Below are 22,619 nucleotides of genomic sequence, written 5' to 3'. Positions count from 1 at the left end.
AAACCAGTCATCACATGTAGGCCAAATTGTATTGTGAAAGGAAAATTCTCCTTTTTCAGACATCCATGCAACCCTGACGTTACATTTAATGGTGGCCTGGCATGGTCTATTAAATAGTACCATAAATGCCTTGTGAAAAAAAAAAACTAATCATAAAGGCATTTTCATTTTGTTTACCTTAAATTAAACAAGCACACAATTTGGACAAAAAAAAAACAAGTATTCACACATCAATGTTACACAAGTTTCCTGCAGTTAACAAAGATGCTCATCTTTTTGGAGATCTAAAAATGCCATGTTTATTTGAAATCACAGTGTCACCTATACATAAAAAAAAAAACGTAACAAATTGAAGGTGCAAATAAGAGCTTTCCCCAGTTAAAGTATTGAGCACTTGACTCTGGTTAAAGCAGACATCTTCCCCAGACTCTCTAATACACATAAAATGATCAAATATAATATTTTAACAAATAATAAATCATCACACATTACAAACATCCTCTCAAATGCATGAAACCTAAGGGCCAATTAGTGGAAAAAAGCTTATCCACAATTTGTGCATTTTGAAAGCTGGGAGAGTCCAAAAAAAAAAAGTCAACAGCCATACAGAAACACACCACCTTAAATAGTTTTTTTTAAAAGAGTATGTACTGCTACCACTGTTATGAATCTTGTTGAACGGTGTGGATACATTTTGCTTTTATCATTACAGTAGAACAGCAAGCTTTAACAGGACCGCCAGCAAACCAAACATTAAGAGTTCGGTTGTCTGAAGTCAGAGCTTGCATGCATTGGGGGCGTCTCCGTGTATTGCAGCCTTGACACAAAGACCTGTCAGAACCAGACTCAACTGAAACCGAATGGCAGTGAACAAACATAACTCTTACTGCCAAATTAAAAGAAAGTTCTTTAGTCATCCTCGTCTTCGTCATCCTCATCATCTTCCTCCTCGTCATCTTCATCATCATCATCGTCGTCGTCATCTTCCACCTTGGGTTTGGGTTTGGATTTAGCAGATGATGCCCCTCCACTTCCTTTGCCCTTTCCTTTGTAGTCAGCCATGTCCTAAGAAACAGAAAGACCATACAGTAGAAATTAAGTAAATCATTCAGTGTCACCTGATTGAACGAAACATGTTTAGACGGTTAGACTGATCGAAACTCATCCGGTTTCTTTAAATGCTACCAAACTACAGTACCCATTCATCAAATAGTTTAATTACTCCAATTAAAAACATTAAAATACAAAAGTTATATTCTATTTAATATTAAAGTTATATTATAAGACACTAGCCAATAGACCGAAAGTTAACTGCAGTCCCAGCACACGCATCCGATGAAACATAGGACAGATTACAGTATATAGGAAGATGCAATTCCTCACCTTCTGATACTTGTCCTTCAGTTTGTTGGCTTTTGACAGGAAGGGCTGCTTTTCAGAATCGGACAGATTGTTCCACATCTCACCAAGTCTCTTGGCTACATCTCCAATTCCCAGGCTTGGATGCTGGGCCTTAATACCAGGCCTGTTGTCCGCACAGAACAGGAAAAACCCTGACCTGAAAGGGCAAACAGAAAATTGACAGTTTAAAAACACATGTTACTTCTCAAAAGATCGAACTGCTCACTTTAAAAAGCTCAGAAACACATACGCTGGTCGCCTCGGAGCATTGGGGTCCTTCTTCTGCTTCTGACCCTTCTTTCCTGGATTGAAGGTCATCATTTCCTGGTCATAACGGACCTTGTCTTGTTTGGCGAAGTCATCAAATTTAGTCTTTTCTTTGGGTGACATAGTCTGAAAGAAAACCAATTGAAAATACTACATTTAGTCTTCTCCCCAAATGAATTTGTGCCTCGATCTCAGGACAGGCACCTCTACTTACTTTCCATCGCTCTGAGCACTTCTTGGAAAACTCTGAGAAGCTGACACTAACGCCAGGGTTCTTCTTGTTGTGTTCCTCACGACACGTCTTCACAAAATAAGCATAGGCAGACATCTTGCCTTTGGGCTTTCCTGGTTCACCTTTCGCCATTGTTGCTGCACCACTCAAATATCACCACACCTAGTAAAGACAGGTAACAAACCAAATATTTAATAAATTAATAAAGCAAGAAGTTGCCATTTACACTGAATTTAGATAAAGCCACTGGCATTGCTATACACAATGCAAAGAAAGTACCTAAAAATCCCTTTTTGCAGTTCTAAATTCACTGTAATCCACAGATGTTTCATAAACTTACATTATATTGATAACAAATAAATCTTCCGCCAAACGATATAGATCCTGGCTGCACCGCGCAGTGGCGGATTAATACTAACGTGATGCGGTCACAGCAGGTGCATTTACGTTACGTAAAAAACAACGACTTCGAACGGCTAATCGCGGGACCTGAAATATCCATTTTGTAATAAAGAAATAATGTAAACAACAAGTCGTCTCGGACTAAAAAAAAAATAAATATAAAGACATCGAAACTTAATTTAAGGACAAATAATGTAATTGCATATCCAGGTCATAATTTTATTTCACGATTGTGCTGCGCCTGCTTAAATTAGGTCCACGTCGACCGATTTATTTAACTTCCATTTTGTTAAGGGCACAGTCATGAGAGAAACTACGCTTTATTTTTTATGGTGAAGCTGTACAATATTGATAGTTTCGGAAATATGCGGTCTTTTTTCCGTGAGAGAAGTTTTACGGCCCGTTATGTGTCGCATTGAGTGTGTGGAGAGAGAATGGACGGTTCTGCAATCAGGCTTCATTTATTAAAATGGCCCCCATCTGTGGCGTGGAACAATGACTTGCATACGTTCATCTCTACTGCGGACTCTTAAAAAACATCGTTTAGTCAGCTTTACATCAGCTCATATAAAGCAATTCATCTAAACGGGTAAATTGTAAACAGCGGCCCCCTTTGCAAAGTTTTACCTCAGCATTCGAACACTATAGCGAAAGATCGGCTCATGAATATTCAAATTACGTTGTGTGGCGTTTACACGGTACGCTTCAACGATTGGCTAAAAAGTACAAGTGAGGGGGTGGGGAGGCGTTAAGCCGCTTACGAATAAACAAGCGATACTATGGCGTAGGCTCGCCTCATGCATATTAATTGCACTACGTGACAGGACGTTGAAAGGGAACGTAACGAGCACCGTCCACAGAAACATTAATATTCATGAGCAAACCCTTTACCGTAGTAGGATTTCTAAATTAGTGCCCGGCACAAACCCGTTTGTAACAAAGGCAGTCAAACCAGTCATGACTGGCATTGGCTGTCAACAGCGCTTTAGCACATCAATCCTTTCCACGACCAGCAAAACACACAACCGTGTAAAACTTGAATAAACGTTTAACAGAAAACGCAGCGAAGTGTTACGACGAACTTCAGGGCATTTAACAGCTCGTGGTTTATTTGAGACTGATTTTAACATCGCCATTTTAAAAGCACGTTCGTCACTAAACTTCGGCTCAACCGACAAATATAACGTTGATCACTTGACGACATAGTACCGATTAGCAAACTAGCACTGAAAGAATGAATTGCACACTACCATAATCATTTCACTATAAAATAAATGTATATAGTATAGTTATATATAAATGCTATATAAACACACCAAATAAGCAATTTCAAAATTACGATAACGTTGTTACAAGGACAAACTGATCCAAAAAATTGTTTAAAATACCGTTTTGTTCACAGATACCTTCTGATAACGTTTGCACCGTCGTCTGTTCTCCTCAGTCACACTAAACGGCCTCGCGCTTCCTCTCTATAGAAGACCACACAGCCTCGCGCTAGCTCACTAGTACGAGACCTGCCTGATTGGTCAGCCGCGGCGCACGTTTAAAACAGCCTCCACAACTGCGGATTGGATAAAGGCATTTGCATAGTCAAACATAGTTTGCCGCAATTGGTCGAAGGCGTAAGTCACGCCTCATTATTCAAGAACAAGGCGGGAATGGCTATGAAAACAACAAAGTTTTAAAGGTCTGTGGAGAACAACGTGTGAGAGCATTGACTGGCAATATCATACATAGCACTGCTGACTGAATGCTGTCAAATGTTCACATTTTTTTACAACAGTAGGAAATAATGTAGTCTGGCTGCCAGATAAACATAAAAATAGTCAAGTTGCTAAAATACTCTATACTGTTTTGTTAAAGTTAGACCCTGACAGGACCATGCAAAACTGTTAATAATTAAAGACGTTTGATGGAAAAGCCTTTTCTTCTAATATTAAAGTTTTATTAAGCTCCTATGTTTAGGTTCTGTGACTTCAATGTAATGACAAGGAATATGTCCTCTTTACCATTAAAGTAAAATACTTTTTTAATACAAACATCAGAGCCTGAAAAAATAATCATTATAGACAAAAAATTTATACGGCACTTAGACGATTTCCATCTGAAGTCTTTACTTGTGAATTTATAAACAAGAATAAATGTATCTACACAAGCGATAAGGATATTTATAACATTTTATTATAAATACAAAGTTCCAATGTTACGTCTTTTGGAAAATAAAAATAAATTTGTAATTAAAAGCAGATTTGCAGATATAAAAATTGTACAGAACAGCACACATACATTTTTAGTAACATATTTGTTACTCTGGAGTCACAAAACAAATCAAATTGTCAGTCAAAGCATTTGGGTGTGTAAAAATGAGACATTTGTTGTATAAAAAAATAAGTATTGTATATTTAAAAGTAAATAATATAATTTTACTACTTAGAAAACCTTTGGAATAAAAAACGTATATGTACACATGAAAGTGCATCTTGAAATAAAAAATTGTTTACTTAGTATTAAGCATTAGTTGGTGTTGGCAATACAAGAGTTAAAAAACATTTCTACTAAAACAAGTGTAACATCTGTACATCCTTAATAGACCGCATTTTATTATCAAAACTGGAGAAAAATGATTTTATGCTTCGAAGGAGACACAGGCTTTGATGTTGAAATGGTTGACAATGATAGCTGATAAAATCCAATGACCATGTGAACCAATGAACTGTAGTGTTATATGATTTGGTCAGTGGTTCCGCGGCCTTTAGGGGGCAGCATTGACCAAAATTATGGTCATGTGTGCTATGTGGATGAGCAGTGGCATAGATTACAAGATTAGACTGTGATTTTATCGAACAGATATAAACACTCTTTATTTCACTGTAACGACAGACAACAAGACCACTGAAATCTATACTCAGACAGTAGTCTGCATTGGTATCCCCTCATGCTCTGAGGAAGAGGAAAGAGAATGAGAAGCTGCGTCTCGTTTCAGCTCTTCCACCCTCTTCTGCAGCTCTGATCTCAAAACCAACAACTCTTTTAGACTCTGATGAACAGGAACCTGACGAAAAAAAAACGTTGTTATATTTCAATGAGACCTACAAAGTAAAGACCATTCTTGCATCCAGTCACAGTTATTGAACATCAATCATCTTCATGATGTAATGCTCACCTGTGGCCTCATGTGAGGGTTCCAGCGTACGTAATAACTGACCCAAAGCTCTAGATTTCTCAGACTGGCTACTGGGTACAAAACGTGGTGCTCATAGTTCACATACAGAGGATTTGTAAAGTCCTCAACCTGACTGTTGACGTACGACCACAGTGACACGGTCCTGCTGTAAACTTCCTGCAAAAAATGTAACCGCAAGTTTATAAATAAACCTTAATTTACGTTTTAGTGACTGTTGTTTCATTAAAACTGAGAATATACTGTATAATGTTTGAACGGGCCGTATATAGACACACTGATATCAATGTTGGAAATAGACCGTAATCTCTCACTGAATCTCAGGTGACTAAAAGGTTACGAAACTTCAAAAGAAAAATGTTAATCACTTTAGAATTTAATCACTTTATGTTAATCACTTTATAAAAACTATACTTGTGTCAACACCAATGCACTATATCGCTACTTTTATTTACTGCCTGAAGTAAATGTGCGGGCCCTTTAAATTGGAATGGATTCTGATTGGCTGTCAATGTTTCATCTTTCCTCTGTATTTTTTTATAGTTATGGCTTTTCTATTCAATTTAAAGTGATTTTTTTTAAGGTAATCGCTACTGATATCGTCCTTGGTGCGAACGGACCTGAATGCATGATGTGCTGTTTTTACAATAAGTGCTGTTGTTCTTGCCTTTGAGACTCGCTCTTGCTCGCTGTTATAGAGGAACGTCCCAAACAGGCAGCTGTACAGGTGATCGAGGACGGTGATGAGAAACAACTCGTTGAATTCAAATGCAGAGGGAAACTACAAAGAGAACAAAGAAAAAGTTTGACTGGATGGCACATGCTGCTGCATTTAAAGAGAGTTGAGGCAACAAATCGACCATCCATCTGGTCAGCATATTCTATTAAACACAGCAATGCTTTTAAAGTGCCGGAGAGCCACAGTTTATACTTGTTGGGGGGAGTCAACACACAAGTGACCAAAAGAAGACGTCTTACCTGTCGGGTCATTTGCCAAACACAGTCTATGAACTGCACGAAGAGAGGAGAACGCTCAGAGTTGACATGATTCCCGTCTCCATGTCCAACACGCTAAAATACACAATTAAGGAGGGACCGGTTATCACTTTTTTTGTTATTGGGATGCAATCCAGGGGGGACACACTGATAAGATTATGTCCCTGGCTATGTGAATCAGAATCAGCATTTACTGACCGAGGCAAAGCGGTGTCCAAAGCTTAGCCACTCCTTCTCCAGCAGCACCTGGAAGCCCCTGAGCGAGCGGTAGTGGCTGTCTAGCATGAGCATGGCCAGAGACGTCAACTGAGCCGTTCGGTCCCAGCCGTCACTACAGTGGACCACCACCGACGTCTTTCCTGACTCGATTCGGTCTGCGATACGAACCGCACCTGCCAGAAGGAGCTACTGAGAGAACATTGGATAATTTTCTAATTATTACAGAACATCAATCAACATCTATTTATACATATGTATTAAATGGCATAAAATGCCTAATTGACAACGTTTTTTGCACACAAAATCTGGATTAACACCCATATATTGTGCAGTAGTGCTCCTGTGACCCGAGTTCAAGGCCTGGCTTGATGTGTTTTTCTGGCTCCTCCCCTTTCTGTCATTCCATCGTTTCTACACTACTGTCAAAAATAAAGCTGTAAAGTCTAAAAATATTATTTGAAAAAGTGTAGTTTAGTCTTATAAACATGCTGCCTGTGAGGTGTATTTGTGTTTATAAACTGTTGTTAGGACAAACAAACTTGTGCTTTTAGTTTAGACAGACGTTTACATATCAAACCGGTCAAATGTTTTGTAAGCACCACAAATCAACAGAGATCAGGAACAGCTTGAAATGGCTACAAAGAAAACCTGTATGATCCTTATGAAACAAAAATATACGGGCATATCCAGGAAAATATAATGCAATATGTTAAATAATACATTTATTGGAACAATGTGATTATATTTTTTGATATATAAAAGCAGCAAATCCTTATTTATTATTTAATAAATTGTATTGTAGTAACATTGTGTTATTGTATATATTATCATTTATATATAAAAGTATTTAATATTGAGATTTAACATAAATCAAATTATATATTTTCTTTGCATAAGAGGGATTACCTTGAGTATAATGCACTTAAGGTAAACAAAGTAATGGAAGACAAACAACAATGGAACTTTGTGAGTACATATGAAAGTCACGTGCTTTCTGAAACCGGGTCTAATGACCATCTCATGTGACCGTGAATGCAGTTTTAATCCAGGCATGTCTTTAAAATGATTCTCATATTCTCACCCTGATGTATTCCAGCCAGTGTGTGGAGTCCACCGATGAGAACCAGTGTTGTTGGTCGATTGTTGGATACACCACCTCCTTAAGTTTTCTAAGCGAGTCTCTCATGACATGAATGTTGGGGATCTCCAGAAAGTTCAGCTCCACATTGATGTAGAAACTCTCATTCTCGTATCCTCCATCTTTGGCCTTTAAAAGAGGAGCCAGTGAATATTTGTGTATGAGAAAACTTAAACCTCTTCCAAGATTCATTTTAAGATGGTGGTTGCATTTTGGAACATGTCCACTTTGTTGTGCTTATTTATAGAGGAAACAATCATGTTTTGAAATCTTATGAAATATTGTTAATAGACATAAAAATCTTCCTCCGAGGTCACCATGTGCTAGCCTGTTGTTTACCATACGAGTATAAACGGTTGAGTTTAGCAGAAATCGTCACTCCTGTTTTTGTCCAACATGTTTCGATGTGTCCACCCTGTTTCTCCTCTGTCCACCCGGTTCAGGTGTAGTTTTTTATATTTATTAAATAAAATCAACATACTATAGTATGCATGTTTTACTGTTTAGTTGCAAGGAATGAATTGGCAAAATGAGGTAACTTAGAAATAGGACTATATGCATTAAAGTCCTTTTTTATACTAAACGAAATGCATTAAAATTAAAATGTGGCAAAAACATATTGTTTTATATAATACTACTTGTTTAGTAATACTTTATAGAAATACAGTTGCAGGGTAATGTAAGGGACATATTATCTATTCATTCAAAACTTAAAAAAAGAGAACGTCCTGTAACAGGGGAGACATTTGGTCACATGGTAAAAAAACTCGATCACACCATAATATCCTGAGCTGCACCAGTATATTTTTCTTATAGTTTAATAAGCCCCCAATTAACTCAAATGACAAAATCATGGAAAGTTTAGTATTTTTTATTGAAAGTTACTGCTCTGAAATGGCACCTTATAGTAGGAATGACCCCATTTCTTACTTTGTTGGTGTCAGCCACGGTGCTCTGTCTTGCATCAAAGATACAGAGTTTGTGGGACTGAGCATTGGCGTCGAGTATTGTCTGCAGGTAGCGCTCGTCCTCTCGGCAGCGGCGATCTGATGGGCCCACCTGAGGCTGACCACAGCGAACTATAGCGGCCTGGCTTTCAGGGTGAATCCAGGACAGCACCTGAGAGAAATATCACACTAGTTATTATAATGTCACACGGGCTGGCCATGGGTATTGCTGTTCTTGCATGCGAGAATGACAAAGTAACATGGAGGAGTGTGAAAATACAGAGCATGGTGTATGCAAAACAAATGTAAAGCCAAAATGTTGGGCAAAATGATAAATAGTGTTAGTTGTTTATAAGTTTAGTAACGGTTCAATTAAGTGTTTATGTCACCAGTAGCGTTTATGTGGTCAATTTGAAACTGTCTATAAAACTCTAAATGAAAAGGTCAAATAAATGTTTATAAATATCTTACACTATAAAATGTAATTTGTAAGAGAAAAGTTTATTTTTAAACTAAATATTTTAATGAAAGTTAAAGGTAGACTGATTTCCTCAATATTTGTCAGACACTGACACACGCACACATACACACAAACATTCACACACTGTCCATGTTTTTTATACCGTACAAGCTGTATATTTTATCCCCTAACCCAATCCCTAAACCTAAAGATCATAGAAAACTTTTAGCATTTTTTGATTTTCAAAAATTATTTTTCTGTACAAATTATAAGCTTTTGTTCCCATGGGGACCTCAATTTTGATCCCCACAGTGACACGACTCCCCAAGAGTTGGTGTGCATTCAGGTTACGTCCCCACCAGGATATAAAAACATGTCCAAACACACAGACACAAACACACACACACACACACACACACACAGGAGAGGCTCACAGGTAAGCGGCGTTTGGCTCTGAATGCTGCCACTCTCTTCAGCTCCTCTTCTGTGACGTTTGAAGGCATGACCAGCAGGGCTGGGTACGTCTCACACACTTCATAACTACTGTTCACTTTACTGATGATCCAGCTCTCATTCGGCAGACCCTGTAATCACATAAACACAAACAATATTTATGATGCCTTTAAGATCATAAAGCTATAAAAGTAAGTAAGTTTTCCTTATATACCTGTCTCTTGTACTCAGTGATGGGGTCATAGATCTTCCAGCCATCTTCTGGAAACTTCTCTCGACACTTATAGGCAAACAGAGGCTGAGAGCAAAGAGAATTTTCATCGTTAAACTTGTCCCTGTGCTATGAAGTAAAGTGTGTCAGAAGAGTGTCTTCTCCTACCAGGTTGTGGGACAAAGGGAAAGCATACTGTGACAGTATTTCGAACACCTCCATATTACTCTGTCCTTCCTTTCTGTAAGCAAACCGGGCGTTCCTTATGTCCTGTAAAAATTAAACAAAATTGAAAAGGACAGGGATGAAAAAAGAGGAGATGATAAGTAGAAGACAGATGATGAGATGAGGAGATCCTTTGCCTTGCAGACTATTTCAAGTCCCTGATTGTTTTCTCCATGACTCTGAACAGCGATCGACTCTACTCTGCTTACTGCCCCAAGATTCACATCCAACACAAAGGGAGGATCCTTCACATCACATGAAGAAACAGCATTAATAACAAATCAAAACATCAAGGCAATGGGATAGAAACACCTGGCTGTGTCTCAGTTTACATACTCTTAATTGTCCTCTGGTAGTGGGTGATCAAACTAACATATCGTAACGTGACAAACCAATTCGATATATTATATAAATATTAAACTGCTGTGTTTAAAAAATATATATTTAAAAAATATTAAAAAAACAGCTATGGCAGCCCGAGCCTCTCATTTTACTTTCATTAACATTGGACAAAAGACATTTTGGGGAACTCCACTAGCAAACAAAAACCCTCAAAAATAAAAATCTGATCCGACACACTACATTGCATGAATAGTATGTGAATTGTGACACAACCGATGTCTTAAAGGGGTCATATGACATGGCTAAAAATAATATTATCGTTTGTTTTAGATGTAATGCAATGTGTATACACGATTTAAGCTTCAAAAACGCTGTATTTTCCACACACCGTGCATGTTTGTATTCCCTCTCTGAAATGCGCAGATTCTTTACTGATCTCATCGCTCTGAAAAGCCAGGTGTGCTATGATTGGCCAGTTAACTAGTGCGTAGTGATTGGTCGAAAACTGCAAGCATGTGAAGGAAATGTCAGAGCCATTGAAAGAGAGAGTTGCATCAACTTTGTTGACTCCAATGGAACGGTTCATGGAGGCTCTCAATAGTTCCCGGAAGTTACAAGTAACGCATGGAGCTGCGACTAAACAGACCAACTGAGGTAAACTTCTAACCCATTTAAAGACGAAAGCTATTTAATGAATAAAAAAATGACAGTAATAAAGCATTTAAAGAGCAAACATAACTTCCTGGAACTATCTGAAGGCTCCATGAATAATGTGACGCTCCAGAGTTTTGGACTTCCGTTAGCAGAACTCTCTCAATGGCTCTGGGAAATGTACTGTATCTTACCATATTTGGAACATCATTTGACCCCTTTAATTTTCCAATGGCAGAAAACATGAAAAGTGAGTTACCCGAGTCAAACTCTTGAAGTAGAGCTTGTAGTCAGTGATGGTTAAAGTGCCCCTCACAACACCAGAGAACGGACAGATATACATCACGTCTTTGACTATAAAAACATACAAGGTCATCAATAGATGATCTTAAGAATATGCACATTTGACCACCTAAAGGCATTTGATTGTAAACAACACTTACTAGAACAGCTTTTGACCATAATCTTACAACTTTTATTATGATTTATAAAACACATTTTAGAATAAATCAAAATCAAATTGGGAAGCTGAAGAAGTGGTATAAGGACACATTAAAATGCTGAAAATGTCTTTTACCGATAGCTTTGATAGATTCTCCAGGTACACGTGGACCTTCCTCCATCTGAGCCTGCTTATTTCCTTCTCTCAGTGCCTGAAACATAACACAACACACACAGATGAGAACAAATATACAAATATATTGATAAAACATTACTATTTGACAACATTTGCATGTTTATCATTATGCAAATATCATCTGATAAAGGTCCGTATTCTGGTCAAGCTGCTATTCTGAGCAATATACAGATGTTCAGTGTCTCAAAAATCGAATCGGTAGAGAGATGCACCAATACTACATTTCTCCATCAACACAGACAGCCAATAGTGATCTCTGCTGATACGGATTCTGAAGATTAAATTAATATTTCTTAACTTAAAGTTATTCATTCATATAATGACTATATTAATATTGAACATCAAACTGGTGATGTTTCTTAAACCCACAGTATGGACTTAAGCTCACAGGTTCCCCCATATGGTTGATAAGCCCAATTGTCTGTTACCCTGTTGTAAATAATGTCGCTGTATAAGCTTTCCCGTGGGAAGAAGTTGTGTAGTCTACGTAATATGCAGGTATACGCCATGTACCCACTAGAAAAGATCAAGGATTTACATAAACCCACTTAAAAAAGCCTGAAGATAGGTAAGAACTTAATTTTGTGTCAGAAAAAAAAGTCTTTTGGACCAGTGGTGCAACCTGGAGATATGAAACAAAAGGAGATCATGAATGGCAAGAATTTACACTATTTCAGTGTTTTCGCAAGCCTGACTCTGAAGCTACTGCCGTATGGGGGTGAAGCTGCAGCTGGTGTTACAGAAAATGAGCGCAATGAGGCTCATGCTACCCTGTACGCAGGTCCTCCTCCGTAGCTGTAGTGTCCCGGGGTCGCAGCGTATACTCTGTCGTTCGCCAGTGTATTATACTTTCTGCTGATTACTCACCCCCACTTTTAAAACCACTGCCTATTCTTTAATAAAATGAGCACATTGTTTATCATTAACATAACTGTAAGAGGAATGTCAGCATTCAATTGTATCTAGCTAGCCATATTCCCAAAGGTTAGTTTGTGTGATGAATCAAAAAATGAGAGAGAAAGGGAGAGATGACTTATCATCTAAAACAATCATATATATTGTAGTATAAGAGATGAGAACTCCTGGGCAGCCTTCAGAAAGTCATTCTAGAGACATTGCCAGTAATCTAAATTTAAGGGTGCTTGATAAAACTGCACAAATGTTAATTGTTAATTATTATAGTTAACTATCAATGCTAATAATAGGCGCAACTTGCACTCATTAGTGTGACCCATTGTGTGAAAATTGGCTGAAAATCTAGATATTAGTGACGAGTAATGAGAGTTAAAAAATCTGAATTTTGCCAAAAATTCACGCCGTGTAAACCAATCAGGAGCTTGCTCTAGTAGTGACATGATAATGATGTAGCGAGAGGAGGCAGAAATCCCAAACAACAATGGAGGTCAAAATCATCGTCGCTGTATGTGGATACCTGGAGCTGTACGATACATCTTACTTTTATCGAAACAGGAATAAAAAGGATCTTGCTTGGAAGAAAGTGAGTGAGGAGGTCGGTGATCTGGTGAGTTGTAAAAAAAACAATCTTTACACAATTTGAGCTATATATATATATATATATATATATATACAGTTGAAAGAAAAAGTATGTGAACCCTTTGGGCTTACTTGGATTTCTTCATAAATTGGTCATAAAATGTGTTGTGATCTTCATCTAAGTCACAACAATAGAGAAACACAGTCTGCTTAAACTAATACCGCACAAACATTATACGTTTTCATGTTTTTATTGAACACAACATGTAAACATTCATAGTGCAGGGTGAAAAAGTATGTGAAACCCTAGAATAATGACTTCTCCAAGAGCTAATTGGAGCCAGGAGTCAGCCAACCTGGGGTCCAATCAATGTGATGAGATTGGATGTGTTGATTAAAGCTGGCCTGTCCAATAAAAAACACACACCAGTTTTGAGTTTGCTGTTCTGAAGAAGCGTTGTCTGATGTGAACCATGCCTCGCACAAAAGAGCTCTCAGAAGACCCACGATCAAGAATTGTTGACTTACATAAAGCTGGAAAGGGCTACAAAAGTATATCTAAAAGCCTTGATGTCCATGTGTCCACGGTAAGACAGATTGTCTACAAATGGAGAAAGTTCAGCACTGTTGCTACACTCCCTAGGCGTGGTCGCACTGTAAAGATGACTGCAAGAGCACAGCGCAGAATGCTCAATGAGGTGAAGAAGAATCCTAGAGTGTCAGCTAAACACTTATAGAAATCTCTGGCACATGCTAACATTTTTGTTGACAAATCTATAATAAGGAAAACATTAAACAAGAATGGACTTCATGGGAGGACACCACGGAGGAAGCCACTGCTGTCCAAAAAAAACATTGCAGCACGTTTGAAGTTTGCAAAAGAGCACCTGGATGTTCCACAGCACTACTGGCAAAACATTCTGAGGACGGATGAAACCAAAATTGAGTTGTTTTGAAAGAACACACAACGCTATGTGTGGAGAACAAAAGGCACAGCACACCAACATCAAAACCTCATCCCAACTGTGAGATATGGTGGAGGGGGCATCATGGTTTGGGGCTGCTTTGCTGCCTCAGGCCCTGGACCGATTACTGTCATCGATGGAAAAATGAATTCCAAAGTTTATCAAGACATTTTGCAGGAAAACTTAAGACCATCTGTCCGCCAACTGAAGCTTAACAGAGGATGGACGATGCAACAGGACAACGACCCAAAGCATAGAAGTAAATCAACAAGAGAATGGCATCAAGCATAAGAAAATACGCCTTCTGGAGTGGCCCAGTCAGAGTCCTGACCTCAACCCGATTGAGATGCTGTGGCATGACCTCAAGAGAGCGATTCACACCAGACATCCCAAGAATATTGCTGAACTGAAACACTTTTGTAAAGAGGAATGGTCCAAAATTTCTCCTGACCGTTGTGCAGGTCTGATCTGCAACTATAGGAAACGTTTGGTTGAGGTTATTGCTGCCAAAGGAGGGTCAACCAGTTATTAAACCCAAAGGTTCACATACTTTTTCCACCCTGCACTATGAATGTTTACATGTTGTGTTCAATAAAAACATGAAAACGTATAATGTTTGTGCGGTATTAGTTTAAGCAGACTGTGTTTCTCTATTGTTGTGACTTAGATGAAGATCAGAACACATTTTATGACCAATTTATGAAGAAATCCAAGTAAGCCCAAAGGGTTCACATACTTTTTCTTTCAACTGTATATATATATACACGAGACTGGAGCCGTCTGGCAGAAGCCCCTCCCATGACACGAATTTGCATCTGTAGTGAAGCGAATTTCATGCGCGAATAAAGCGAGTAAACTCAAAATGTTCAAGCGTCCAACTACGTGCGATTCATTCAAGCAAGTCGCGTTTGGTGGGAACACTCTATTAGTCAGTCAAAATCAAACAAAATATATATTCTTTACATTATGTCGGTTGCCCTGCCCAAAACACAATAGATGCAGATGGGAATCAATGGAATATATTTTTTCTTTATTTTGTAATAGAAAGATTTTTGGTTCATAATGGTATTTTAATGGATAATTTATGTCATAGTATTTTTTAGCAGGGTGGGTTTATGTAGAAATAATATATCACGAATAAATTAATTTATTGCTGGGTTTTACATTGATCAAAAATGTGTATTGGAAAGTGCCAGCTGATAAAACCTGTGCTTTAGGGATTGTAAACATATACCATCTAAGGTAAATGTAACTCTTAACTTGCCGAGTTAGCTAGTGATCAACAAAACCAGCAAGTCACCCCAGCTGTCATTGGCTACTGAAACCTTGCTTGCCTGATTACAAATAGAGCCATACTCAATGCATTCATGAGCGTAAAAGTGCTCATGGGCTGTCAATCTGGGACTTGTAATTGGTTGGGGGGATCAGAGTATAGTGACTACAATTACTGGGTGGGCAGCACAATACAGGTGAATGTGTTAACTAAGCTGAGACATTATCTTAAGCTCGAAAAACTACAAAGTGTTGCTTTAACATTTTCCCTATACGGAGCACAAAATCGTTGCATTTTTCTGACCTCCTTTGATTGACAGGATGCATCTCCCTTGACCATCGTCTGTTTTTAAACTATCTGCCAATAGCACATAGTGTGAAAATTTGCTTTTATTAACCGGTACAAATGTTGGCCAATGTATCGGTGCATCTCTAAAAATTAGGGTGGCTTTATTTGCATTGTGTTTGGAAAACCAAAATGATGCCTTTATCTGGTTAGGGTAAAAACTGTTCCTGTATGTCAGAAACAGGAATGCATGTGGTTTTTCTTTTCCACCATTCCCAAACTTTATGTTCCTTCACTGTCTAAAGCAACTGGTCTGATGCTTTAAAATAACTGGCAAAGCAATGCTATAATTTAGTGTACTGAAGAAAATGTAACTGTAAAAAAACCAATATGCCGGTGAAGCAAATTTAGCAATTGCAGAATATTTTAGATCCATATGCATGTGCATATGCATACGTATGTCAATATCTTCTATGTGAAATAGGTTGTGGAGGGAAGTACTAAATAAAGAAAAATGATTAAAAAAAATAAAAAAAATCAGGATTACATAAATATACTATATAAATTAGAGACGCAGTGATATATCGGCCAATAATCGGTATCGGGCGTAATGAGCAATTTTTCACCGAACAATAGTTTAAAAACAGCCGATCATCAGGCAGATAAAGTATATCCTATCAATCAAAAGACTACAAGAAATATGTAATGAATTTGTGCTCTGTATGTAGAAGAAACATTACCACTTTGATGTTCAATATTATTAGTCATTATTTGAATTAATTAATTAAGTATTGTGACATCTCTAATTAAAAAAGTTAAATATTAAGTTTTGTAAATGTAAGTCTAAAGGAATTTGGTCTCAACCAGATGAGACTTTATGGATTTACTTGTCCAGAAGCCAACCTAGCAACCACCCAGCTCACCCTAGCAACCGCACTGCAACAACCCGACAGTTTATTTGTCTCAATCAATGCAATGTTCTCTGAGCCCTTGGTCACTGAAGACCCACAATGAGCAGAAGGGAATGAGTGAGATGAGAGGTGGGGTTTGTGGGTCTGCTCCACCCACAGTAACAGAGCTGTTTGGCAGCCTCACAGACACTGCGGAATAAGAGATTTTAGTCATTCTGTTAAGACAACAGCTGCAGGACAACGACAGCACTGTGGAAATGTATCTGCGTGACCTTCAACCAAACAAAAGATCTTTGGAATTCTGTTCTGAATTATGTTAATGAAGCCCTGACACGGAGTGGTGACATTTCATAGAGACATTTGAGTCCAAAACATCTGTACAATCTGAAGATAAGGGAATGTGACGGATAAAATTAATACATAGTTGAAAAAAGGAAATTCTGCCATCATTTATTTGTTGATTATGTGTTTCTTTCTTCTGCAGAACACAAAAGAAGATTGTATGAACAAAGTTTGTATCCAAACAACATCGACCCCCATTGACTTCCATTGTACGGACACAAAACCACTGAGACATTTCTCGAAATATCTTCTTTTGTGTTCTGCAGAAGAAAGAGTCATATACAGGTTTTAAATGACAGAAGGTTGAAAAAACGATGACAGAATTTAGATTTTTGGATGAACTATCCCTTTAATCTTTTTGGAAAGCATCATTATTGTTACAGTAAGAAATGTGTAAAAAACATCCTAAGAACGCATGCGCTTATAGTGAAAGCCTAGCATGCAAGAGTGCTTCTGTGCACATGCAAGTCTCATGTCACGAGCAGCTAAAGAAAAGAAAAGAAAGAAAAAGCTACTCGTTTCACCAGGTAGCTGCAAGGAAGAGCCAGGAAGGATATGATGTAACTCTCCGTACATTACTAGTTACAAAGATCAATCAAACCCCACCCAAGAACAACCTGAAGTTGCAAAAACAACTGAAAAACAAAAACGTAGTCCTATGCATCAAGAATGTTCGACAACTTAAAATTTTTTATGGTTTTAGAAAAATGTGACCTTGTCACACTGGACTGCAAGGCCTCTTCTGTAAGCACATTGAACACATTCAGTTTTGCTTGTTTTGTATAAACCGAAAGGTTGGTGTTAAACACCACAAATTCAATGTATTTTATGTATTTAAGATTATTGCCTTTAATTATTCATCCATGTACATGTTGTTATGAAATCAAGACACACACACACACAGAAAGAGAGACTTGCCGAAGAGGGGGCAGTCTGCTGACGGGTCAGTGTCCAAGAGAAATCCTTTAACTTCCACATCACAGTCCTGCGCCAGAAAACACCACAACAGCATAGAAACAGACAGAAAGAAAGAATGAATGAAAAGGAAAACTGAGCAGAAACATCACAGCCCATGACACCATACCAGAGAAAAGAGGACAAGAGTCATTCGTGCAGAAGTAATAAAAAAACAGTAATAGTCTAATAAAGGGGTCATATATTTTTTATTACTTGAGGTCAACTTATAACAGTTTTTTTTCTACCTTATACAATATATAAATGCTCTTTTTTTCAACGACATCACTTTACTGCTTCACAAAGAACTCCGGAAATAGTTGCTTATTGAGTTTTAATAGATGATCTGTGTGCATAGTACAATGAACTCTTTCATTTCAAAAGATTAAGGAACATCCGAATCCTGATCTGAAACTCATGATATGAGCCCTTTAAAACCAGAAGCACGAAATGAAAGAGAAGTCGATGTCATTTAATAAGGAACTGTTTATTAAATTCCTTGCTGGGAATGATTAGACACTTACCTAAACCAGAGATATTTAATATTGAGATCTCTATAAAAAAAAAATTCACCCAACCAGCTTTGGATGAGTATATAAACAGCAGCAGAAGACAATATGTCATGATTTTATAAGCATAGTTCAGATCCACTGAGGTTTTGTGATAAAAACAGCGGGTCGTGTAAAGAGTGCTGACTCTTGCATAAGACATTTGGCCCATAAAAATGCAAAGGGTGGAGATCACTTGCAGTTTAAAACCTGTTTTGAATTAGTGAGCATTTTCAGTTTATTTTGTCACATTGCTTGTCTCTGTATACTGTGACTATTCCCACTTCTGTACTCTTCTTACGGCAAATAAAAGCGAGAAAACAGGGTGAGAGCAACAATGTCATGAAACACCAACAGAAAGCATTTCTGCACTTTATGATCCTCTTTCAGTACAAACAGGGATCTGTGATGTATATATAGCAAAAACGTCCGTACCTTGTACTCTCTAGAGTTCATCTCTGAGCTGATGGGTCCTGAGATTTGACTTGACATTGTGGCTGCAATCAGCTGTTTACACCATTCAACATGAGCTCCTGTGGGACTGTAATACATATGTAAGAAGTGTTAGTGAGTGTAAACATCAAGTGTGCACTAAAAGTATGATCGGGTACAACACGATCCAGAGGTTTCACGTCACTTACTCACAATATTACATTACATTACAATTTAAGTTTTCTAAATGACAGAAAAAAATAGGTTGGGCATAATTATCAGTTTGAATATAAAGCTAATTTGATTATACACGTCAACAATATCAGTCAAGTGACACTAATGTTTTGAAGGCCCTTACACAAATGAACCATGACTTTATTAAAAGTGTAGTAACCAACGTGTTATGTTTTTTTCTAGCGTTATTGTAGCAAATACATGTTTTTTTCTTGGAAATAAAACCAAAATTGCTGATTACTCGAATTGGGGGGGGTGGGGGGATACATATTCTGGTTAGGCAGATTAATTCATTGCATGCCTCATTTTACATATTTTCTGTGATTAAATTGACAGATTATTATTTGATGCATAATACAAATAAGCATTTAGTAAGTATTTAATAATAATGCTTCATTTTTAATTATTCGAATTGTCAGCTGGATATTTTTGGAGGGGCCCAAGAAAAATATGGGGGGGCATTCCCCCCAGACCCTTAAATGCCTGGATGCTACATTATAGTTAACAGGTATCTTAGCTGTACTATTCTTAAAAATTATTTAACAAACAATATCAAAACAGTTGTTGCCTTAATCGTATCATTTGACTGTTATCAAGCGGACATCGGTCACGTTGATAAGACTTCTATTTTAAATGTGTGGATTTATCAGAAGTTACTATGAAGTTATGAATGAAAAATCACTGTTATTATGATCCCCATACTAAACGCTCGATTATAATCACGCTGCTTACACTGAGTGCTCAGCTTGAGTTTGTCGAGTTTCTATCAGTGCAGATGTGGTGTTATGTGATGTAGATGTGGTGTTATAAGCACTGACCTGTCTGGAGTTTCAGCGCTTAACTGTGTTGAACTCGATCGCTTGTCCATCCTCCACCGTGAGCGATCTGTCGCGATCACGTCGCATATCCGATCATATGTGTCCGCAGCTTGTTACAGTTTCCTTCGAACTGTGTGACTGTGTGACGCTCAATCTTATGGATCCTACTATGAACTATGAAGTCTTGCTCTTGCATACCAGTTAAGTCTGAGCTTTCAACCCTCCCAATAGAATTGTCTTTTTTATGAATATGAATAAGGTAGGAATGACGTCGCGGCTGTATTATCCAATGGCAATGAATATTAAAACCGAGAACGCAATCTCCTCCCTCAACAGCACCGCCACGCAGCGCTTCTAAAGACCTACAAACTACGTTACCCAGAATGCAACACCGGAACATGGCAACAAGTTTAAAATGTATATTTACGAAGCCATGTTTTATTTAATTATTAGCTGTTATATTACTTTATCGTCTCCTGAAGAAACCTTGAATGAATAACAAAATTGATGCAGTTAATTTATAGTTATAATACAAAAGCACTTACACCAATCTGCAATTGAAGAAGATTTCAGTAATAAATAAATAAATACCCAAATGTTTCTGTCGACTCCAAACTTTATTGTTAAGTCGCGTTAGTAATATCCAATGGCAGAGTCCGGGGTCATGAATATTAAAACCGAGAACGCAATCTCCTCCCTCAACAGCACCGCCACGCAGCGCTTCTAAAGACCTACAAACTACGTTACCCAGAATGCAACACCGGAACATGACAACAAGTTTAAAATATATATTTACTAAAGCCGTGTTTAATTGAATTATTAGTAGATATATACTGTCTCCTGAAGAAACATTGAATGAATAACAAAATTGATGCAGTTCATTTATAGTTATAATAAAAAAGCACTTAAACCTACTCTGCAATTGAACAAGATTGCAGTAATAAATAAATAAATACCCAAGTGTTTCTGTCGACTCCAAACTTTATTGTTATGTGTAGATACAAAATACACTTCTGTAAAGTAAACACACGATTCAGTGTTTACCACGTATGAGAAGGAGCAGAGGACATCAGTTGAATGGGAATCTGTACTGTCCACACGTCTTTACGGCCCCTAGAAAACATAGGGTCAATGAGCCAGCGTGGGTTTGAGAGTCTTGTTAGGTATTTCTGATTGAGTTCGGTCAAGCAGGCAGCTTTCTCCAGCTCTCTCATCTCTTCACATGGCACATTCTCAGGACAGAGCCACGTCTCGCCAACATCCACAAGACCTGCACATACACAAATCATACAGGTTATAAACTACAGTGACAAGTAAACTATAAACATAGAGATGTGAGACACTGTACCTAATTTCAACACTACATATTTATGTTGGAATATCAAAAATGATCAGAAATGGGATTTACTAGTTTCTATAAGTAAATGTAGTTATACTAACTACTAAATTAATATATGTAAATTAATTCTATACAGTGTTTTCGCAAAAGTAAACCCATTATTATCTGTAGTAAAATACTGTAGTACAAAGCTTTTATAAAATGTTGGAAATAACGAAAACATCACATATAGTGCAACGCAGAAAAACTCTTTCTATACATGTATTATTATAAAGATTTTAATATTATAATTTGAAATGGTTTATTCAATGAATACCTGCAATAACACCACGCCCAAACCTTTCTCCCGACTTCAGAAGTTCGTCAATTTGTACGGGCGTCATTTCCAGTCCATCTGTCAGGATCTGTCTCCAGTCTTCCCCCTCCCAGTTCCTCTGAGCGATGTGCACCGCTAGAGTGCAGTTCCGCATCTCGGCCAGCAGGGGTCTCCAGCGGGTCTCTATTGTTTTAACACCATTCAACACAAGAGCAGCGTACGGCTGCCGAAATGATAAACACGACACTTCTAAGCTCATTCTTAGAAAGGATTTACTATCTCTCTCTATCTACACATTAAAAGAAGACGTTACATCCTTCTTGCAAGCACAGTAGTTGCCCACTGGGTTGTGGTTTATTCAATAGGTTACGGCTGCTGCAATTATCGTTTTTAAAACATGACCTGTGAAAGTCCGCGTCGTTCATCCATATGTAAGATAAACATGTCCAGTTTTAACACAGAACACGCATTGAGTGGACGACTGAGTCCTTCGCTTCCTGTTTTTAAACTGCTGCGTCGCTCATAAAGACGAGACACTGTTATAAAAACATGACAAATTATAGAAAGAGCGCCACCTAGTGCTGCGAAGACCGGGGCAAGTTGTCACATGAGAAAGGTGTCAAAAGATCTTTATTTGTGTTGTCAACTCTTTTCTATGAGTGATAACCTTTGGGAAATATGTTTGAGATTAAAAAGTGGCCAAATATTTAATTGTATACACTGTGGATCTTTGGACACAAATCTTTATTTTAGATATAAAAAGAAATCAAGTGGCATTTATTTATTTTATTTTAAAGACTAAACATGAAATATATCGTATTTGTACGAAACCTTGGCTTTCTACAATATGCCCATCGTTATTGTGATGAACTAGGTGTGTTTATTTCTTCGAGGCGGTCGGTAAGTAATTGTTAAAAATAAACTTTTTCTAGCAGATAATTAT

At 37.7% G+C, this 22,619-nt stretch overlaps 3 protein-coding genes across 4 annotated transcripts; all 3 read right to left on the bottom strand.

Moving 5' to 3' along the window:
- Positions 1-273: 273 nt before the first annotated feature.
- On the bottom strand, positions 274-3,859 carry hmgb3b (high mobility group box 3b). Of its 2 annotated transcripts, none has more exons than XM_056731919.1 (5): positions 3,709-3,859; positions 1,883-2,062; positions 1,652-1,794; positions 1,384-1,558; positions 274-1,065 (listed from the first exon to the last, which is right to left on the bottom strand). In XM_056731919.1, the coding sequence occupies exons 2-5, from the start codon at positions 2,030-2,032 to the stop codon at positions 910-912; spliced, it is 624 nt and encodes a 207-aa protein (XP_056587897.1). In that variant the 5' UTR covers positions 2,033-2,062; positions 3,709-3,859; the 3' UTR covers positions 274-909. The 2 variants fall into 2 exon arrangements, with proteins under 2 accessions (XP_056587897.1, XP_056587898.1); XM_056731920.1 differs by having other exon boundaries at positions 3,691-3,840.
- Positions 3,860-4,464: 605 nt separating this feature from the next.
- On the bottom strand, positions 4,465-20,236 carry mtmr1b (myotubularin related protein 1b). Its single transcript, XM_056732024.1, is given in 17 exon segments — positions 4,465-5,357; positions 5,469-5,645; positions 6,154-6,267; positions 6,465-6,557; positions 6,681-6,887; positions 7,783-7,968; positions 8,770-8,958; positions 9,681-9,830; positions 9,914-9,997; positions 10,079-10,180; positions 10,273-10,380; positions 11,388-11,482; positions 11,706-11,781; positions 17,954-17,974; positions 17,976-18,020; positions 18,973-19,078; positions 20,022-20,236. Coding segments are annotated over 17 exon segments (1,950 nt in total). The 5' UTR covers positions 20,072-20,236; the 3' UTR covers positions 4,465-5,210.
- A 746-nt stretch (positions 20,237-20,982) lies between these two features.
- On the bottom strand, positions 20,983-22,199 carry zgc:110222 (uncharacterized protein LOC550336 homolog). Its single transcript, XM_056731555.1, has 2 exons — positions 21,677-22,199; positions 20,983-21,291 (listed from the first exon to the last, which is right to left on the bottom strand). Exons 1-2 carry the CDS (start codon positions 21,933-21,935, stop codon positions 21,062-21,064), a joined length of 489 nt encoding a protein of 162 aa, XP_056587533.1. The 5' UTR covers positions 21,936-22,199; the 3' UTR covers positions 20,983-21,061.
- Between the last annotated feature and the right edge of the window lie 420 nt (positions 22,200-22,619).

The sequence above is a fragment of the Triplophysa dalaica genome, chromosome 19 (assembly GCF_015846415.1).
Source record: "Triplophysa dalaica isolate WHDGS20190420 chromosome 19, ASM1584641v1, whole genome shotgun sequence".
NCBI classification, from domain to species: domain Eukaryota; kingdom Metazoa; phylum Chordata; class Actinopteri; order Cypriniformes; family Nemacheilidae; genus Triplophysa; species Triplophysa dalaica.
Note: the sequence above shows the minus strand (reverse complement) of the source record. Positions and strands in the feature narration are given on the sequence as shown.